The 19,923-nt window shown below is 42.3% G+C and overlaps 1 protein-coding gene across 4 annotated transcripts in view; it reads left to right on the top strand.

Annotated features, from left to right (window-relative positions):
* Positions 1 to 19,923, top strand: part of AOPEP (aminopeptidase O (putative)) — a 349,846-nt gene that overhangs the window by 314,201 nt on the left and 15,722 nt on the right. For 3 of the 4 annotated variants that reach the window (XM_047829006.1, XM_047829007.1, XM_047829008.1), the window contains one exon: positions 11,475 to 11,591. The exons of the other annotated variant lie outside the window; for it this stretch is intronic. In XM_047829006.1, coding sequence (XP_047684962.1) covers positions 11,475 to 11,591 — 117 coding nt within the window. The remainder of the gene's footprint in view (positions 1 to 11,474; positions 11,592 to 19,923) is intronic. 4 annotated transcript variants of the gene reach the window in all.

Here is a 19,923-nt window from a genome sequence, read left to right as displayed (position 1 = left end):
CCTTTGTTATCCTGCCTTTGTAGTCGCTGTAAACATTTTAACTTTCAGAGCGTGTTCCATGGCCTCTGCGTCGGTGTTGTAATTTTTGGTGTGTTATATTCACCAAGCCTTCAAGGAAAAAAGACCAGGTAAACAAGTGTGTTCGGATGCACACAAGAAAACTCATTTAAAGGACAAATCCATCAGGAAAGGAGTAACAAAAATTACTGCTTCTGGCGGGAGCCTTCTTTAGAAATGTTCTACAGGGTAACTTTAGTCTCTAGAGAACTGTTCTCCTTTTTCTTCTTCTGTCAAGGGTGTGTGCTGATCCAGAGGGGTTCTGGTCTTTGAATTCCTAGGAGGCATTCTTGGATGGAAATGTAGACTTAATGCTGGGCAGCTGACCACAAACAATTTTTAAAAACCTGCGTTTTAAATATTGACTCTAAGGAGAAGTTTGTTTGGGTTGCCCAGGAAGGAGCAACCTGTTTTTTATTTGTGTCTCAACTATTCCTTAACAAAGTTCTGAGATGAGACCCTACGTTGTGAAATCAGCGGAGAAATGGTTCTCAACCTGTAAGGTTGCATTTAGTCATTAAAAAAAAGTATGTGTATCCATTTTTCTTTTTCATTTTGGGGGGAATCTGTGAGGACTTTTTTCAAATTAATTTATTTTAAATAAGTCAAGCTTCACTTTGATATAGAACGTGTAGATTATGATTGGTGTGTTGTAACTTTGATATAATGACAGCAAAAATTGTGTTAAAATGTTGAGAGTAAATATTTTTTAAGTTCTTTTTAGTTTTAATTCTGTAAGAAAAAATTTTTGAAAATCTTTTTTTTTTTTTTTTTTTTTTTTTGTAGAGATAAATTCCAAGTTAACTTATACAGATAATTTAGGATACTAGGGGGAAGGGAAAGTTTGCTTTTCCAGTGGACTATTTTCCACTGAAATTAAATAAACAGAAAACTTAGAAATGTCTTAACATGTTCTGTAACTTCCAAGAGTTGTTCTGTGCTATTAAAATGTATTACTCCAGTAAAATAATACTGATATTTTTTTTACATGAGCACATTATACATAAATAAAGGAAAATCTAAAACAATTTTTATGAAATTTCTTTAGGAATCTATTAGGGATAACTCGCACATCCTTGAGATTTTAGATTGCCACTAGAAAGCACGTTGTGGGGTTTAACCATGTTCGTGCCAACACGCATTAGAAAGGTCTCTGACCTACCAGGATTTTAGATCCATGGTTAGTATCTGTTTGCATCTTTGAAGACTTACTTCTGTTGGATTGACTTTCCAGTACTTGAATTCAGATGAGAACATATTTCCATGGCAGGAAACAGGGCCGCATTTCAGATTTCCTGTTCCCATATCAGCTTCAGGCTGCAACCCCCCCCCCCCTCAGGGGTGGCGAGCCTCAAGTCCCAGCTGGAGCTCACAGTAGATTTAAGATTATAGTGTGTGAACTCTCCTAGTGATAAAGTGGATATTTTGCTCCAAAAGAACATTTTTATTAAGCTTACTATTTTAATCTACTTGTTCAGTTGGGAATAGTTTCTGCTGTGATGAGAAGTACATTAATTTGTGAATTACTTGACCATTTGTACAGAGCATGCAACTTGGTGTGAACAAATCTGGCATCGATGGTGTCCGTGTGGTTTTATTGTTGTTTCCCATTCACTGTTTCACCTTCTTACATGATGTGCAACCACAAAACATCCCCTTCTCTTTATATAGAGCTCTGACCTCTAGGGGTGTCGCTTCCCTCAGGTGTTAATATGGAGGAGGGGGAAAAGAAGTTAAAAATGAAGTAAACATTTCTTGAAAGTATGTGAAACTTGTTCTCTACCTTTCTTTCTCTTGAAGTTCTTAAGTCCACATCTTTTTCAAGAATACGAATTGCTGTAAGTGTCAAAGTGACCCTTAACCAGTTCATCCTTTATTCTTCATAAAACTTTTCAGTTAGTCGTGGATATAAAATGTCTGGACTTGAATCCAGAAGTATACAGAATTTGAGTGAAATCTGATTCGTGTGCTTTATATACATTCTGTGAAATAACCCTGAGACATTGGACAGTCCATTGAACTGTACTCTCAACGCATTTTTAGTAGGTAAAAATAACTTTTTGTTTTATTGCCCCAGAGTCATTCACGCAGTCTGGCTCCCCACCCTTGTCTGCCTCCCACTGCCACAATGCCTCCTTACTTGTGGTTGGCTATACGTATATTTAGGGATATGTGTCATGTCAACTTCATGACAGAAACCGCAACACATTGTAGGCATGTGGCTAAATTCATGCTTAGTTTGAATTTGGTAGAAAATATAGAAAGACCATTAGAAAATAAAGTATTTAAAATAAAAGATATTTCTGTTGTTTTGACTACATGCCTGGGAAGAAGAAAGGGCAGGAACTAGCAGTAATGGAATGTGAGCATTCTAGACCAGAATAAACACCCAAAGATGAAATTGGTTTATAAATTACGTTCTGCACTTTAAAAACACCAATGTGTGTGTCCCTCTGTGCCTGAGTCGGTTTGTAAGCTGAGGCCAGTGGTTGACTTGGTTTCTCCCTCATCCTGTTTCTTGTTTTCTTTCTCACCTTAAAGTCTTGTTCATATGTGTCATTGTCTCTAAAATGATTTTGTGACTTACTTTCTTTTTGGCAGGTAATTTTCTAATTTGAAAAAAATCTTGAATAGCAAGTTTTAACAAGGAGACTGGAAAGCAAAAGGCAGGTTTCTCTTAGAGATGCTATCAAGTTTTTGCACGTAGAGCAGAACGGGTTATTGCAATTCCTCATACAGCGTAACTTACTTTTTAGCTCTTTAAGAACATTACAGAGCCATCATTTCACTGAATACAGTCGATTACAGTTGAAGAGGCATTTCTACCCTTTAAGAATCCTCTACCACGTCTATTATTATACAGAATGCTTAAAAAAAAAAAACTCTTTAAATTGATGTATTTGAATGTCTGTATTTTTTGGATTTGTTTTAGGTTAGACATGAGAATCACTCCTGGCTAGAATTTTCATTTGTAGCTGTAAGTTTTTTTGTAATAGATTTAAATCACCAAATCGTTGACTGACAACCATTCTTGCCATCATTTTTACTATATTACTCCACCTACTACATTGTACATTAAGTCCTTTGTTTAAATTTGATAAACATGTGCATGTCAGGCCTGGGGTAGATGGCGCAATAAATGAGCACTGTCGGTTCCAGCCTGAAAGGAGTTGCCTTATTAGACTTTTTACGGAAATTAAAATATAGTTTTGTTTGGACTCGGCTATTCTTTGATTAAACTTATAAGGATCTTATTTTTGTCCATAAAATACTGAAGAGAATATTTTCAGTAACTTAAGTTTCCCCCCCCTCCCCCATTTGCTAACTACTTGTTTAGAGGATAAAGTATGTTTTTAGACTGAATGTTCCTAAGGGTTACATATTTGTACTTATGAACACCTTTTGTGCATGTTACATAGATCGATCACTCTTTACCAGGAACATAGGGCTGAAATATATGCAACCAAATGTTACAAAGAGGCATTAAAGTTGATAGTTATTATTTACTAAAGTATTTAATTTGTAATAAATAATGTTCCACAGACTATCTGATTTTGACATTTGAGGGGTAATGCAGGAAGTTAGAGAAAGATGGGAAGAAAATTCTCGGTTTGAATGAAATTACTGTTTGCTTTTTTCTCTTGGAAAAACTGAACGTATTTGATAGTTCATCTGTGTTGTAAATGACAACATAAAAATCTGAGCGTGCAGCTGTTTGATGCAATGCTTTATATACAGAAAGCATTTCAAGGTTGTAGAATTCTAGCCGTTTGCTTGCACAGAACTAACGTCTTATATTTAACGGTGCTAGCATTCATCTTTATATAGTAACGTTGAAATCAGAACTTTTGAGATCTGGGTTATTTTCAAATATTGTTGTTATGACTAAGAGTAGAGGGTTGCCAACAGGTTTCTTGTGACACTAGTGCTAGAGATTCTGCCTGTACTGACTGAACCTCTTCACAGAAGCCCCCAGTTTCCAGGTGCAGGCTTTGTTAGAGCACGTGCTTCAATCGTTTATGCATTTCAGTGCTTAGATTAGATTGCGGTATTGAATTTCTTCATAAAGTAGATCTTCTCTTTATTAAGTAAATTGGGAAATGTTTTTTGACTTAAGAAAAAGTCAAAATGTACAAAGCTGGAGGCAGAAAAAAGGGAAAAGACCAAGACCAGGCAGTTCATGTACTGTACTTTTGAGTCATGGGTGGGGTCGTACCTCCAAAAGTGACCCCACAGAGACTAAAACAGACACCATCATTAGCAAATAAATAGTATCTGATATAATTTACTGGCGTAAGTCAGTCTCATGTGTACACATTATATAAGAGTCACATTTTCATGTGCTAACTTAATGTCACCAACTTTTATCAAAGTATTATCCAGGCTATATGCTGACATAAAGCCTGTTATTTAAATTACATAAAATGCAATCCTCTCACAGCTTTTATAAACATGTACGTTAATGATTTATGGCATTATATATTTTGGAAAAGAAATCTTTGTAAACACTCAATGTTGAAAATTACCAGAATTTTACCAGAGTGCTTAGGAGTTTTTATGTCTGTTTCCCCTACCCAGGAACCTGCCAAATCAGTAACAAAGGGGCCACAGGGTGACCATTCCTGATCTGAATTTTAGGCTTCTCAAAAAAATCCTCACTCGTGAAGAAGAAACTATAAATTCCTAAGTGATGCAGTCTATTCACTCTGGCATGACAACAGTGGCATGCTCAGTATAGGGCTTCATAAAGCTTTCTAAAGAATTTGGAACACTTGAAAGTATCAGAGGATACTTCTAACTTTTCTTGCATTTGCAGTTTTTTTTTTTTTAACAGAAATCTTTTTGTTTCCTTGGAATTAATTGTCTCACTTAAATTAATAATGTTGTATTGAATAACTGATGTCTTTGTCTTGAATAAGTGCATGTGTTTTATGAGCTAGAGTGCCTAACTTGTACATAGTAATAGCTTCTAACTCAAAATTCTAGTTGCATATGATTTTATGACCCCCTAAAGTCCAGCATGCAAGTACCTTTATCATGAGAACTGTCAGCTGGTTTTGTACATCAGATTGTGGCCATGGTATATAACCACATAATGGAGTAGTATGCAGCTGTTAAAAAGAATAAGATGGAACTGTTCCCGTAATGTGGTAAGATGGCATGAAATGTGTATGAGGGGAGTTACTGTATTTTTGTTTTGTAGTAAATACGCTTTTTTTTCGGTGTGAAATGAATTATATGAACAGTTGCTTCTGCTTAAATTTTCTTATTAAAATTTGACCACAGACCTACTCCCAAAAGATGTTTGACAATCAAAACTGTGCTATATGAATTTTTATTTATAGATAGATTGCTTTCTTATTTTGAAGGAAATTATTTTTGCTTTTAATTATTTGGTGATTTTCATTTGTTGGTAAATCAAGTTCATGTCCCCAATATTATATGAACTATGACTTCTTTTCTTAAATTTGGCAGTTCTTTAAAATGTATTCAGTTTTTGCTTTAGCATGTAGGGGATGGTTTTTCTTTTGTAGGCTTTGTTTTTAGTTTTTCAGCAGAAATTCAAGCCAATTGTTTTTCCTCTACAGAAGTTACCAGTTTAAACTAGAAATATTTTAATTCTATCATGATACTTTAGTTGATAAAAGCTCTTAGGCAGAGACTTTCCTGTGTAAATGTTATTACATAATTCATTTTTGTCAGCTAACAACGTTTATCATTAAGAAAGTGACGCAGGGGCGCCTGAGTGGCTCAGTCATTTGGGTATCTGCTGTTGATCTCGGCTCAGGTTATGATCTTACAGTTCATGGGATCAAGACCTGTGTCAGGCTCTGCGTTGACAGTATGGAACTTACTTGGAATTCTCTCTGTCTCTCTGCCCCTCCCCTGCTCGCGCACGCGCACACACGCACTCACACGTGCGCGCCCTTTCTCTCTCTCAAATAAATAAACTGGAAAAAAAAAAAAAGTGACAGATGAAGGAAGATTATATACTAATGATGTGAAGACCATAGTCCTGCCCAGTGTCTGGAGTCTATAAGGTCAACTTCACCAAGGTTCTGATACTCTTACGATTTTGTGTGTCTTTTGGGGTTGTAGAGAAGGAGCATTTATGGTTTGAGGATTTTTTTTTTTTTTTAGTATATCTTAATCTTACCCATTTCCAAAAATCATCTTACAAAAATTTATACAACTTAGAGATTTTTATTTATTTTGTTTCATTTGGGGTCAGAGCACCGTCTGAAAGCTGACTTAAGTCTCCATCTTTGTGTCCTGTAGTCAGTCCCTTGTTGCCCTTAGAAAATTGCATGAAGGGGCACTGTTGTTCTCGCTCTGGACTGTGGGGACACCTGAGGCTATGTAGTGTGGTGTGAGTTTTCTGGGAAGAATGGAAAGGAATTTGGTGGACTTGTGGAGAAATCTTACAAAAATGACTTTTTATATCTATGAGTTACCTTTTTAATCCAAAGGCCAGAGAACTGCTGTCTCTATTGTGCCCCTACACCCCAGAGCCTGTGACTTTGAAAGGTCAACAGCTTCAATTCTGGTTGGACCCTGCTTCTGTTGAATTTCAGCCAGCAAGTCTCCAGCATACAGGAGAATTTGAGATTTTTCTCCCTCCCCCATTTCTTCTGTTTTTGTTCAGTGTAAACAGTTCCTGCCGTAGTAACATAGACAAATATAGCAGAGAATGCTTTTCTGGAAGAAGAATGCTCCCTAAGCATTTTTTAACCATTTTTGGGAAGAATTGATCTTTCTGTGTATTTCAGACACACTGAAGGAGGGAGGTTGTTGCTGTAAATTGAAGTGACATCATATGTATTGCCCCCATTGATCCGCTTTTAGTCTCCAGCCAGGATAAAAGGAAATGGCAGCAGGGAGGAAGCATGCTTCATTTAGGCACAGATCCAGAGTGATAATGGGGTAATAATAGAACTCACGCCACTGTCAGTCGGTGGCTGCCTTAGTCCCAGGCTCATTCCCTGCCTGGGAGCCTCTCAGAGACTTCCTTCGTGTGCGGCTGCAACCTGGCCAGCTGGGCCGGGAGGGGAGGTCCCTTCCTTTTGAAGGGGTGCAGGCGGTGCGACTTGGACGTTGGTGGCACCGGGTTCCTTGTGTCGGTTCCTGCCTCTGGAAGGTCAGTAGTGAGACGCATTGGTGACATTTTCTGATCTAGGAGGCAAGCTGGCCTTTTCTGCATCCTGCTAATGGAAGAAATGGTGGAGGGGCTCAGTTGCGTGGGTGGTCCTCTGGGAGCCAGGAGTGAGTGATGTCCCTGTGACAGCAGTAAGGGGCTTCTGGAAGAGTCAGGGTTTGTTTGCTTTGTGCTGCTTGTAGACTAGGAGGGTGGGTTAGGAAAATTCATATTTTCTTTCCAAGAGCCTGTGTGGAAACTCTTTAAAACCATTCCGAGTTGTGTGGCTTGCCTCAGTTCTTAAGTTGACTGGGAAAATACCAGGTAGACTCCTTTTTTCTTTGTACGTTTCTGGGTAATTAGCAACTATGGAATCCTTTCTCTTTAAAATACGAACACAGACTTTTAAATCCTTAACAAACAGCATTTGTGTTGACTGACCCCCCTTTACCGTTTTATTTTTTGTATTTGAGTAAGTTTGACAGTGCTGCGAAGTTCTGTTTCGCACACAAAGTACGCACATGACTCGGGCACCCCATAGTCTTATTTTGTCGGAGTTTCTGTGGCAGATGAATTTTTAAAATACCGAGCCAGTTTCCCTATGGAAAAAATAATTACCCCGTCGTGAATTCCTTGTTTGTGCAAAAGGAAAGGACCTTCTATTCTTGTCACTGTTGAACTGTAGGTGTAAGCACCATTAGACCCTCAGAAGTAAAGGCAAGTTCTTTTCAGAATGTTTAGAGGAGCTGCTTTCTCAGGAGATAACGCCCTGAAACACGTACTTTATTTTTCTTAATTACTTCGTAGTGCAACGGAAGCTCTCAGCACTGCTGCGTTAAAGCACAGTCGGCCTAGAAATCACGTGAAATCTGATTTGATTTGTACGTAGGTGGAAGTGGAGTGACCCACGCCACGTTTCCCAGTGCTCCCGTGCCAGCTGCCGGGCCAGTGGTGCCCAGCACTGCACTGGCTGGTGTGTGAGCTCTGAACTGCTGTGCAAAACATTTCGCTTTATTACGTAGTACTTCTTTCTCATTGTAGGGTGGCTTTACGGGGAATAAATGTTGATTTTACAATGGGAAATGTACTGTATTAAAGTGAACAACTTACCACATCTTTGCTTTAATATCGTCGCTTCAGTGTCTGTAATGTCATGTAAAAAAATTATGTCACGTTTACTTGTGAATGAAAGACCTTTGATCAGTTTTATTGTCTGTGTACTAAAGTAGCATTTGATTACTGAGTTTTCTCTAGTTTTCCCATTGTTTAGAAACTACAGTTTTCCTGGTGAATTAGAAGAGCTGCAGCTGAAAGCCAGACTCGGCTTAGTAAACAGGTTGTTTACTAAGGGAGAGTCATCTAGAAGAGTCCATCCCGAAGCGTAGGACTCGCAGATCTCCCTGTATTAGGAATGGTCTCAAGTCTCTGTGTGGGCCCTCGTTGCCTGCTCTCTCATCAGTAGGGGCCAGAGGCAGGGGGCGCTCCCTGGCGGGGTGTGCAGCTTGCTCTGTGCCTCTCCCCAGTTAGAGGAAATGAAACGTGTTAGAGAGCCCTGAAGGTTTCACACACACACCTCTCCCTAATCCATCTCCGCCGTCTGTCTTAAAGCAGGGGGCTTGGCTTTAAATATTTTTCCATTGAGGAAAATTTGGAGAGGACAAAAGCTTTCAGTGATCCTTGTGGTTTTGTTTCTGTGTGGATGTGTGACCTTTCTGCTCAGAAGAAAACTGCGAGAGATATAAAAGTGTGAATCCAGGTATCTTGATAGATTCACGTTAGTAATTCTTCATTTGTAAATTGGAGTTGTGTTTGTTGGTTAAACCCAGTTAGGGGTAAGTTAAGGACCAAGCGACTCGTCTTACTCAAGGGTTTTTTCCTCCGTGGGTCTCTGTACTTTAAACCAAATCCCAGACTTGAGTTGTAACAATAGGCCTCTTTGTACGTGTGTGCACATAATAAGGAGATGCTTTCTTTCTTTCTCTTTCCTTCTCTGTAACTCTGCAAATTGGCAGGCTAGTTTCTGCTGTATTTAGTTAGCTAACAAATCCCACACCCCCAGCTGATGAGTAGTGTTCTATGCTGTATCAGGTGGGCCCCTCCCCAGAAGCCCTCTTCCTGTATCCAGAGTGGCCTCGACACGAAGCCATTGCTCCTGGTGTTGGCCAGCTGTGGAAGTGCTGTGGACCAGTTTTGAGAGTGCCTTTTGGGGGGAGGGAGTGTAGGGCTGGATGGGCCCCTGAGTCAGTCTGGGGCTCTCCCCTCCACAGCCCCCACAGAGTCAGATGCCAGGCTAGGTCACCGCCAGGTGGGGGCCACTGGGGCACACTTTGTAAAGGAAGGTAGTGAGGGGGTGGGAACCCTGATGGGGCAGAAAGGCCAGCTGTCTGAAGAGGGTTCAAATGCAGGAGGACAATTGAGGAGTTGACCTAAGGCGACTTGAGGGGTTGTACTCAAGGCCAGTGCTGAAGGATTAGCCTCCACTAGGGAAGAGCCCTTCTTAGAATGGGGGAAGGAAGGATCCAGAGAGGGAGCTGCAGCATGGTGTGGGTGGGAAGGAGGGCTGACAGAGCCTGGGTACATGCAGGGCCTAAGGAAATTGTTCATGGTGTGAACTGGTGGGTGAGGAGGCTCCCTAGAGGCTGGTGGTCCTGGATTTGGGCTGTTTTAGAAACAAATTTTTTGAAAATATAGAAGTCTCGTGTCTGAAACTATAAAAAATGAAAAACTGGCGTTTTTACTTCTTGTTGTTACATAGTGATTTGATCCCTTGGAACATCTTAAAGGCACATGATTTAATAATGAAAGAAAATGAAGTGTTAGCTATTCTTTGAGTCTTCCTACAGGACCTCACAGGTCAGTGAGAATAGTAACCCTCTATTCTTGCTGAAGGCACCTTGTTCTGATCCTGTCAGCCTGAGAGAGGATCCACAGCATGACTCTAAGGTAGATGAAGTGCTGCTGTAAAATACAAATGCCAAGGAATCAAGTGATGTGCTTCTGTGTCTATCTGTAGGAAAAGTGGGAGTTTTATTATCACTTAGATGGGCATAGTGAGAAAATACAAGAAATGCTTTCCTTGTGGAATTGCCTGGTGAATGTTATGCTTGCAAAGCTGCTTGATGTTCTTCCACGTACATTTTGGGCAAGTGTATGTGGTGTTTGGGAGTGAGGGTAGGGCGGAGTGCCACTTGGGAACAAAAAAGCAGAAAGGTAGCTAGAGAAGCCAATGATTTTTAAATTTTCTTCTAAAGTAACAGAAAGTGGGGATTAACATCCAGGTGGTGGTATGAACATGCTGTTGATCTAGCATTGACTTGCACACTGACAAGATCGAGTTTGCTGACAGGGATTATCTGGGTGCAAGCAAGGAGGGAGGGCAGTTTAATGTGGAGAATAATGGAATTCATAATAGTTTTAAAACCTTGACTTTAGAATGGATATTTTTCAGTTCCTATAAGATGTATCTGAGATTAATTTTTCCTCCTTTGTTTGAGTGCTGCTCTTTGATAGAGGCTGATCTAGGCATTGCGTGCGGTTCAGTTTTGAATAAAGACATTTTTCCTTGGATTTCACAAATATCATTTGCTCACAAATTAGTTTTTGTTGCTTTTATGTTGCATAAAAACATTCTCTCCTTGCCTTTAAGTATTAAACACCATTCTTTTGACCCATCCTTATGAAAAACTCAGGAATAAGGGTGACCTTGTGTGTGTATGTGTGTGTACATACATACGTACATCCATGTGTAAAATCACGTGTACAATCATTTTAAAATTTTGATGGAATAATAAACTTACAACTTTTATAATGGAGGATTGTGAGATATGGTTCTCCATTATGTGCTTTTTATTTCTTGGTGTACATTTGCAATGTTTAGGGGATAACAAAGGAAATCTGAAAGCTGCTTTTTAATATCAGATGGCTTCTTGAATCTTTACCTAGGTTAAATGGCATTTTTTGGCATATGCCAAAAAGAAAGAGGTTTAATAAACCATGATATTGTTTTATTAAGATAAGTACAGTTTTTGTCATTTCAGAGTGTATATGTATATTGTCATGTTGCACACCTTTAAAAAAAATCACATTGTACAACCTAAAAATAAAAAGATAAACACCAGATCTTTTGATCTGCTCTAAATTTAGAACTGACATGAAAAGCCATGGAGAATAGGGCTTAATCAGGCCCCAGAATGCAGTGTCTTTGGGAACACAGTGTAAGCCCTGAGGTTTTACCAAGGTCAAGTTTGTAGTCTTTACACAAGCTTTTCGGTTTTGCCTTTAGCTCCTTCCAGACCAGCTTGTCTTACTTCTGGAGCATCTCTTGGAGCAGAAGACTTTGAACCCCCGGACTCTTCAAAGCCTTGAAAGGGCATATTGCCTTACCCAGCAGGATGCAGAGGTAACCAGGAGCGCTCTTGGAGCTTAGACGCTGGGCCCTCGCTGTTGGGGAAGAGAGGTGGTCCCATCGCCCCCATGCTGCTAAAGCTTCTGTTTCCATCAGCAGCATCCTTGCTGTGTGGTTATGATGAAGAGCAGGTACTTGGAGCCGAGCGTAAGCTGTTCCCCCGGTTGTGTTTGCTCCAGCAGGGGGCCTCTGCTCCTCATTTCACCAGAGTATCTTGCCGTCCTAAGTTTTCCCTTTTTACTTCTCAAATCATGAGGATGATTCGAATAAGTCTCCTAAAGGAATGAGCAGACAGGGTGCGGTGTTTCTGAATTATAACTCAGGCGGTCATTTTGTGCACGATGTGCACCATCCCGCAGCACGTTTAAGGAAACTTGGCTCAGATGTGCCACAGCTTCTCGGTCATGTTCAGTTAGGACAGGAAAGGAGCCATGTGTGAAGGAAATGAAAACTAAATCTAACAGCCGTGGTTTGAAAAGCAAAATCGGATGCTTGTGGAAAGCAATATGATGTGGTTCATAATATCTTCTAGTTTATTGTGAAGAATGCAGTGTGAATCCTAAGGTGAATTCCAGGAGTTTTTATATATAAAATAGTAAATAGTTATTGTAGTAAGTCATCTGAAGAAAAAAACAAGCACCCAATCAAAAAGAGAAAAGCTTTTTTATGTAAAACCCTTAAAATGCAAGTAAGTCTGGTTTGTGTCTGGTTGAAATAACTGAACATTTAAAAACCGTCCAGGCCAGCGTGGCAGCCTTCAGGCACGTGTGGCTCTTGAGTAATGGATACATGGCTGTCGTGAACTGAGACGTGCTGAGAGCGTGAGATGCACCCTGGATATTGAAGATGTAGTGTGTAAAAAAGCAAATTATCTCATTAATAATTTCTTCTTGTTTTATACAATGTCAAAATGATATTTTGGTACGTTGGGTTAAATAAAATATTATTAAAACTAATTACAGTCATTAAAATGGAGTAAATTGAGAAAAGCCCCCTCGTTATTAGATTAAAAGGACATTGTTATGCATTTTAAAGCCCCATAAATTCGGGAATTAATGGAAAACTCCAGAGAAGACCCATGTAGCTTTTTACCCACCTGAGCACAGATCAACGTGCAACGGTTGCTGTTTATTTCAGCTCTTATATTTTTGCTTATGGGAGTTTCCAAATGCCAGCGTGTTATTTTTAATTAGTATTTAAGACGTTTTTATTTATAGGCATGAGGTTATGTTTTAATCAGAACTGAATGCTGCTGAAATGCCAGGCCTCTGTGACCGGCAGCGGCCAAGGCAAGGGCAGGCGGATCACAGCAGGCGCCGGGCACCTGTCACTCTCTGCCCGGAAGCCAGGAGGTGGGAGACCCTGTTTTCCCCCTTCCTTTTGGCATAAAACACATCGTGTTCTTCACTTACAGCTCAACAAAGTTGTTACCTGTAACCTCTTAAACCTATGAGAAGTAGGGCAGGTTTAATTTGGTTACTTACAATATCTCACAAAACTTATAAACCAGGATACCTGAAGCCAGGGCAGTCTTTCCAGCTTGGGTCTCTGTTGGCGAGATCCTGGGGCCTGAGGCCTGCTTTAGTCCGTTTGTATAACTAGTGCAGTCCCTGTTGCTCTTTGCAGATACTTAGCTCTGCCAGGCACTAGGGTGACAGCAGTGGTCATGAGCAGTGAGGGTCACCGTTAGGAAGTTTATAGTCTTCTGGAAAGACAGCTCATAAGTAAATGAATAAGACCGTTTCAGGTAAGAACTATGCAAGAGATACACAGGATGAAGCCGGGCTAGGTGTCTCTAGATAGAGTACTCCAGAAAGGCCACGCAGAGAAAGTGACATTTGAGCCAGGACCTAAGGACAAGAAGGAACTGGCCATATCAAGCCCAAGGGCCAGGGGTGATTTCCATACAGGGGTGACCACAAGTACAAAGGTGTGAACTCGGCATGTGCTAGGATAGGGGTCAGCAAACTTTTTCTGTAAAGGAGATATTTAATATTTCAGGCCATACGCTTTCTTTTGCAGCTGTTCAACTTTGCTGTTGTAGTCCAAAAGCTGCCGTAGATGGCATGTAAACAAACGTGCCGTGCACGGGTAAAACTTTTTGTGAACCCTGAAGCTTGAATTTCATATAATTATCACATGTCCCAAGATACTCCTTTTGTTGTTGTTCTTTTTAAAAACCATTTAAAAGCATACACACCGCTCCTAGCTGCAGGCTGATCTGGCCTGCCTTATCCGGGGTTTGTTGACCCCTGTGCTGAGGCCTGCAGGGCTGAGGTCAGGGGTGGGCAGGGGCCAGATCAAGGAGGGCCTTGGGGCCGTGGTGCACGGTTGGGATTTTTTTCTAACAATGTGCCCTCGCCTCGCCCCCTCCCCAGGTTCTCTGAGGTCCTGGCATGTAGTTGGTTATGCTGACAGCTTGTCTCACTGTGAAGTTTCCTTGAAATGTCACTCAGAACCAGAAAAGCAACAGGATTTTGGCCAACCAGGGTGTTTTCTAGAAACTTCATTAGTTAAGTGTGATTTCTTGTGACATTGATTAGCAGGAATTTAGTTGAATAACCATCTGCCTTTATTTTAAATGACAGAACATTTCATGGGAGAAAGAATTGTTATTTGGTTGGAAGGGCTTGAGGATTCTGACTTTATTCTCAGTGTTTCTCCTTGACCTAGATCAATAAGGATAGTCCTCTTTGGTTGTTATTGGGGCTTTTAAACATGTAGTAAATAGCAGTTGGTGGAAAGCTGGCGGAACTTGAGTGTGGCAGGCTGTGTGTGGAGCACGCCTGTGGGAAAGGGTTCTGGATGGGCTTCCCCGGGAGCAGTGTAGGCTAAAGCCCCGTGATCCTTGTTCAGGGTGCTGTGACCTTGGGATCAAGACTTGAGCCCCAGGAACTGCCGGGCTCTATGGCCCACAGCAGGGAGTGTTATCCCCCATGTTTCCAAGGTGTCTCCCCTTATTCTTGAACAGGCCTATTTCCTGAAAGCGTATGTGTGAAGTCATCTTGGACAGGGGAGCCCACTTCCCCGGGCTTTGCTGCTACAGTGTTTCCACAGCTTGCGGCAGTGGGGTCTTCAGCTGTTCATGCCCCTGATCACTGCAACCCTCCTTTTTTGGCAGAACAGCACGTCCTTGATGCATCCCACCAGAAGATTCTCACCTATTTAAGGCGCCTGTCTTGCCGCGAATGGGACCCCTCTGTTCAGTAGCTGCTTCAGCTTCTTCGCTGTCACCCTCCTCGGCCCCTCCCTCCTTCCTTCCCTGTGTGTGGACAGCCTAGTGCAGGCCCACGAGGAAGTCTGTGTCTCATTGTTCTCTCCAGGTAGCTCAGTGTCGGTGCCTGTTGTGCAGCTTCTGTGTGTCAGCTGTGGTAGAGCGTCTGCTCTGTGTGTCAGGGTTTCCGAGCATGGTGCCGTCTGCTCACCAGGGTGTTGTGTGTCAGATTGGTGGGTGTCGGCCTTCTGACTTCCCTGTGCCCGTGTCACCTGTGGCGTGAATACACGGGTCTGCTCCCAGTCTTACAAGAAGAGCGCCGGAGTACAAATGCGATTGGAAGCTGGGCAGTCATGGGTGTCCTCCTACGCCACTTTGTGCCTTGCCTGCCCGCTCTCGTTGCCACCATCTGAAACGGGCACTGGTGGTGGGGGAATGTTTGCCTTCCTTAGCCTGGAAAGTATCGTTGAGTACAAGGGTCACCCATCTTTTACATCCTTAGCTACCGAAACTACTAACCTTATTGTGGGGCTGCTTTAACCAAGATGGAAAATGAGCTGAGGGAAAATTTAGTTCACAGAAATATGATGTCTACACTTTTTGACCATATTGGCCCAAATAAAGAGCTATGGAAGTTTACAAATACAAGTTTTAACTGATTCTTGAAACAAAAGATCTTTTCTAAGTTCCTTTCTAAGTGAAGACTTTCCTGCCCTCTTCAGCAGGTCCTTCAAAAGTGTAAAAATAGCTGCTGTGGTAGTGAGGTGAGGGTCCACGCAAGGTGGCTCTGGGACCTTTCTCCCCAAGAGCCCCACAACTGACCTGGAAGTTAACTTCTTTCTAAACAAGTGTTTTGGTTTTTAAAAAAAAAAATTTTAATGTTTATTTATTTTTGACAGAGACAGAGACAGAATGTAAGTGGGTTAGGGGCAGAGACAGAGGGAGGCACAGAATCTGAAGCAGGCTCCAGGCTCTGAGCTGTCAGCACAGAGCCTGACGCGGGGCTCAAACCCACGAGCTGTGACGTCATGACCTGAGCCGAAGTTGGACACCCAACCGACTGAGCCACCCAGGCGCCACAAAGTTAACTTCTTCCTACAGACTACAGCCAAGCACTTCAAAATTAGGGGCACACCTCCGATGAACTTTCAGGAAATTCAGAATCAGCAACTCAGTGTCTTATCTGTCTTAGGTAAGAGTGGGGGACGTTAGAAAGGTCCCCAAGGTGTCATGCCCTGCCCTGGTGCTTCAGTTGGTAGATTGAGCCAGAAAATTAATTCTTGCGAGAGGCCATGACCAGCATCAGCTCCCCCCATCATTGCGTTTGGGGAAGTACTGAAGGCTGAAAGGAGAGGTCTCCTGGGTTAGGTTGGAATGGGACAGCTGGGCGCTAGCCCTCAGTCTCCCTGGATGTGCTCCCATGACTGGCCACACGAAGGGAAGGATGGCGCCTGTTCCTGACCTCAGGAGCCACTCTCCATGCCATGATCTCCTCTTAACACCCCCGCAGAGCATCTGGTACTGGCCAAGACACTGACTTAGGAACGAGCTACACTCAAGTGCCAGGCCCCCAAGAGGCTGCTGACCACAGCCAAGTCGTCCCCCTGCTGGGTTCCGTCTTCGTGTCCGCACAGTTGTTGCCGGAACCAGACATCAGGTGTTCCCGCTTGAATGACCACAGCCAACTGGCAAAAAGAGTTTCACAAAACCAGTTTTACTCTTACATTGTCTATTAAAAAATTTCCTATTTTGTTTTCTTTTAAAACGTGCATTGTGATGCCGTAAACTTAGTTTATGACCCACCAAATGGGTGCCAGCCACAGTTTGAAAAATGCCGGATGAGGTGATGTCGGGGTCCTCACCAGCTCCCCTGCTTCCGCCCTGCGGACTGTGGACGACGATCCTGTGCCTCCACCTTCTCAGGATTAAAGTAGAGCCATGAACCCCTTCTTCATGGGACCGTCAGCAACATGCTGTGAGAAAACGTCTGTGAGCATCCATGGCTTTAACGTAATGTGTGTTCATGTAAGACTCACAGTCTCTCATTTGTTGTGAAATGGTCAAGTTATGTTATTTAGCTTGGACAACCTTTGTATTCTCTCCTTCCTTTAATCTGTCAGGGAGAAAGAAAAGAAACATAGGCTACCTAACTGCTGGGAGCCCTTAAGCATCTGGTCACAGAATTCTTGATCTGGGGGTATGGTGGGCTTGCGGGGTACAATGCCGGGGAGAACTGGCTCTGAATCACGGTTTGCCAACCTTCTGGACTGTGGTGGGGTGGCCGGGGCATTGCAGGAACTTTAGCATCCTTGGCCTTCACATGCTACCAGGTGTGCTGCCCACCCACCCCTGATCTGGCAGGCAGAAATGTCTCCAGACATACCCAAGTGTCTCCTGGGGGGCAGAGTCACCCCATTTAAGAACCCCATCTCTATAGCCCCAACTGATTCACAAAAGGCAATTTTTTCCTCTCATCTAATAAAGCGTCTGATGAGTGGTTACAACACAACATGGAGGAGCTAGAAAGATCGTTAACAACATATAAGGGCCATCCTGAGTCATCGTACTCATGAGGCTCCAAACAGTGTAACCTTGGGAGAGGTGAAAACAAAATCTCTTACAGGGAAGAAAAAAGAAGGAACTTATGACTAAAGTAGTAGTAGCAAATAAAGCCGAAGAAACAGATTAGCAAAGAAGGGCAAACCTGTTTTACCACTAGTGTGCAGAAAAAGCCCTGCCAGCATCTGTGGGCTCTGCTCTGAAAAGGATACATTCAAGGTTGATTGCAAATGGAAAAACATCCAACCTTGCAGGCCTTTCCCACACCGCTGCCTTTCCTCTCTTTCCCGATGAAGAGCCCTTGAACCCTCTCCCACGGTGGGCTTTGCCTATGCAGGGAGGGCACGTATTTGCATACATCGTTACTAAGAGAATTTTTCATTTGCTTGAACAGAAAACACGACAGGCTTTCTTTGAAGTCCAGAGGTAGACAGGATAATTCCAGGAATGCAAGGGTCTGACAGCTCTGGTGCCCATTTCTGATTTCGTTTGGGCCCAAAACATAGTTTCTATGAATTGAGAGAATTTCATGGTTCGGAGACCTTGACATGTTATAAAAGGGCAGAGAATAAAAGTTTAGTGTAAGGTGTTATATCTCTGAATTCTGAAATTGATCCATAGTTGTGACTCTGCCCATTCCTTTTAATGCTAACATTCCTTCCATTCAAGGTTACCATCTTCTTCTGCAGGGTGTTCTGGTCTGTTCCCTGTCATGCAGAGCTCCCAGTACCCCTTTCCTAGGCTGCTTGCTTTCCCACAGTATTCCAGCTACAAAATAAATAAAGCACTCCTATTTTGTTTTCCACACAGAACAGTTTAGAGGAGAGATTAGATGTGATCACTTAGGTCTTGTTGCCGCCTCAGGCTGCTCTGTCGGTTGCATTTGTTAAAATGCAATCCACTGAACTCCATGCCTCCTTCTGCTCTGGCTCCACGCACAATCTAAGCAGCACGAAGGCAGATGCTGTGGCCTTGCTGACATCTGGCCCCGTAGTCCTGGTGCCGTGTGAGAGCTGCATGGTGCAGGGACACTGGGCAGGACCAGTGCCGGGGCTCAGCATGCCCCAGACGCGCCTGCAGTGACACCCTTCCTACCCTCCCTCCCTCCCAGAGGCTGCTCTGCTGTACACGTACCCCAGGACGTCTCCAGGTCCTCAACCAGCATTGTCAAGAGGCACCATCCTGGCCCAGAGCCCCACGAGGCAGTTTTGGGATTAAACGTGAAAGAAGAGACCATTATGGAGAGTGAGAATGGTGTGGTAATAATTAGTGAGATGGTTTACCAGGGTAAGATATGGGGCGGGAGCTTCCAGAAAGGCAGGTTGGCATCTGCCATATCCAGCATTGGGCTTTTTGTCACAGTTTTTTTGCAGGGACAAGGGGTCTGGCTTGGTGGACCTTGATGTGGTTAAGCTCAGGTTGCAAATCAAGCGGTCAACTGCTAATGAACCCAAACTTTAGGATGTGAGCTATAAATAGTGTGAAATAATACCCACTTTTTAAAAAGCCAAGACCGTGCTTGTGGGGGGCACTCAGCTGCCCCTTTGACACAGCATCGTATTTCCTTTTCTAGTTTTCAGAGCTGGGTGGGGTACAAGTTGAAAAAAGAGATCAGGGTAATTTTCTTTAGTTGCTTTAGATATATACCTGTCTTTAAACTTTGTGCCTTTTATGATGTGGGAAAGAACAGAGCTCTTATATAATTCTTTAGTTATATTTTTTTCTTTGTTGTATTTGGTTTATGAAACAATGTTTTAGAATATTTCCTTCCAAGTCAGGAAGATCTCTCTAGGTCTTTCCTTCTTGGAGTTTTCTTGATTATTCAGTTCAGTGCCTCTAGAATTTTCCTGGGGAAATCTTGCAATGACTAGTTTCCCCTGCTATAGTGTGATAAAGGAACTTTTCAAAAAGTGATCTAAAGTGACAGAGTTGAAAGACTTTTATTTTTTAGATGAATATTCCTTTTTGTTTCTGAAGGCAGGGATTGTGTTTTATTTACCTTGAATTGTTACAGTATGTTGGGGCTGCTGAAATATGTGTTAAATGATGAAGATAAAGGAAAAAGTGAGCCACTTAATGGCATAGTCTCAGTTTTTCTTCTAAGGACCATTTAAATAAACACTTAACATCAGTTCATACTATTTATAATTTATCTGTAAATACAACAAAAAGGAAAGGAACATTTAATAGAGGGGTGGTTAGCCATAGGCTCAGCCAGACTTGATTAGAAAAGTTCCTGGTCTCTTCCTGTTCTTTGTTTTTGGCCATTTGGTGCTCAGCAGCAGGTCTTGTGGTATGGAAACTTTAAGGGGCATCATCTAATCTTGCTATATACCTCTCCACTCCCAATCTGTACAGATTTTCTCAGCAAGATGCAGAGATGAACACATTTTCTGGGGTTACAGATAACATTGCCCTAATGCTCTTTTGGTAGAGCCCAAAACCCAGCTACAGCTCATGTCGATTTTGTCTTTAAAGGGCTCATGAGTGAAATCACTGGTGGGTTTTGTTCGTTCTTCTGGGCTCTTTATACCTCCAGTAGTTTACATATTT

The sequence above is a fragment of the Prionailurus viverrinus genome, chromosome D4 (genome assembly GCF_022837055.1).
Source record: "Prionailurus viverrinus isolate Anna chromosome D4, UM_Priviv_1.0, whole genome shotgun sequence".
Lineage (NCBI taxonomy): Eukaryota > Metazoa > Chordata > Mammalia > Carnivora > Felidae > Prionailurus > Prionailurus viverrinus.
Note: the sequence above shows the minus strand (reverse complement) of the source record. Positions and strands in the feature narration are given on the sequence as shown.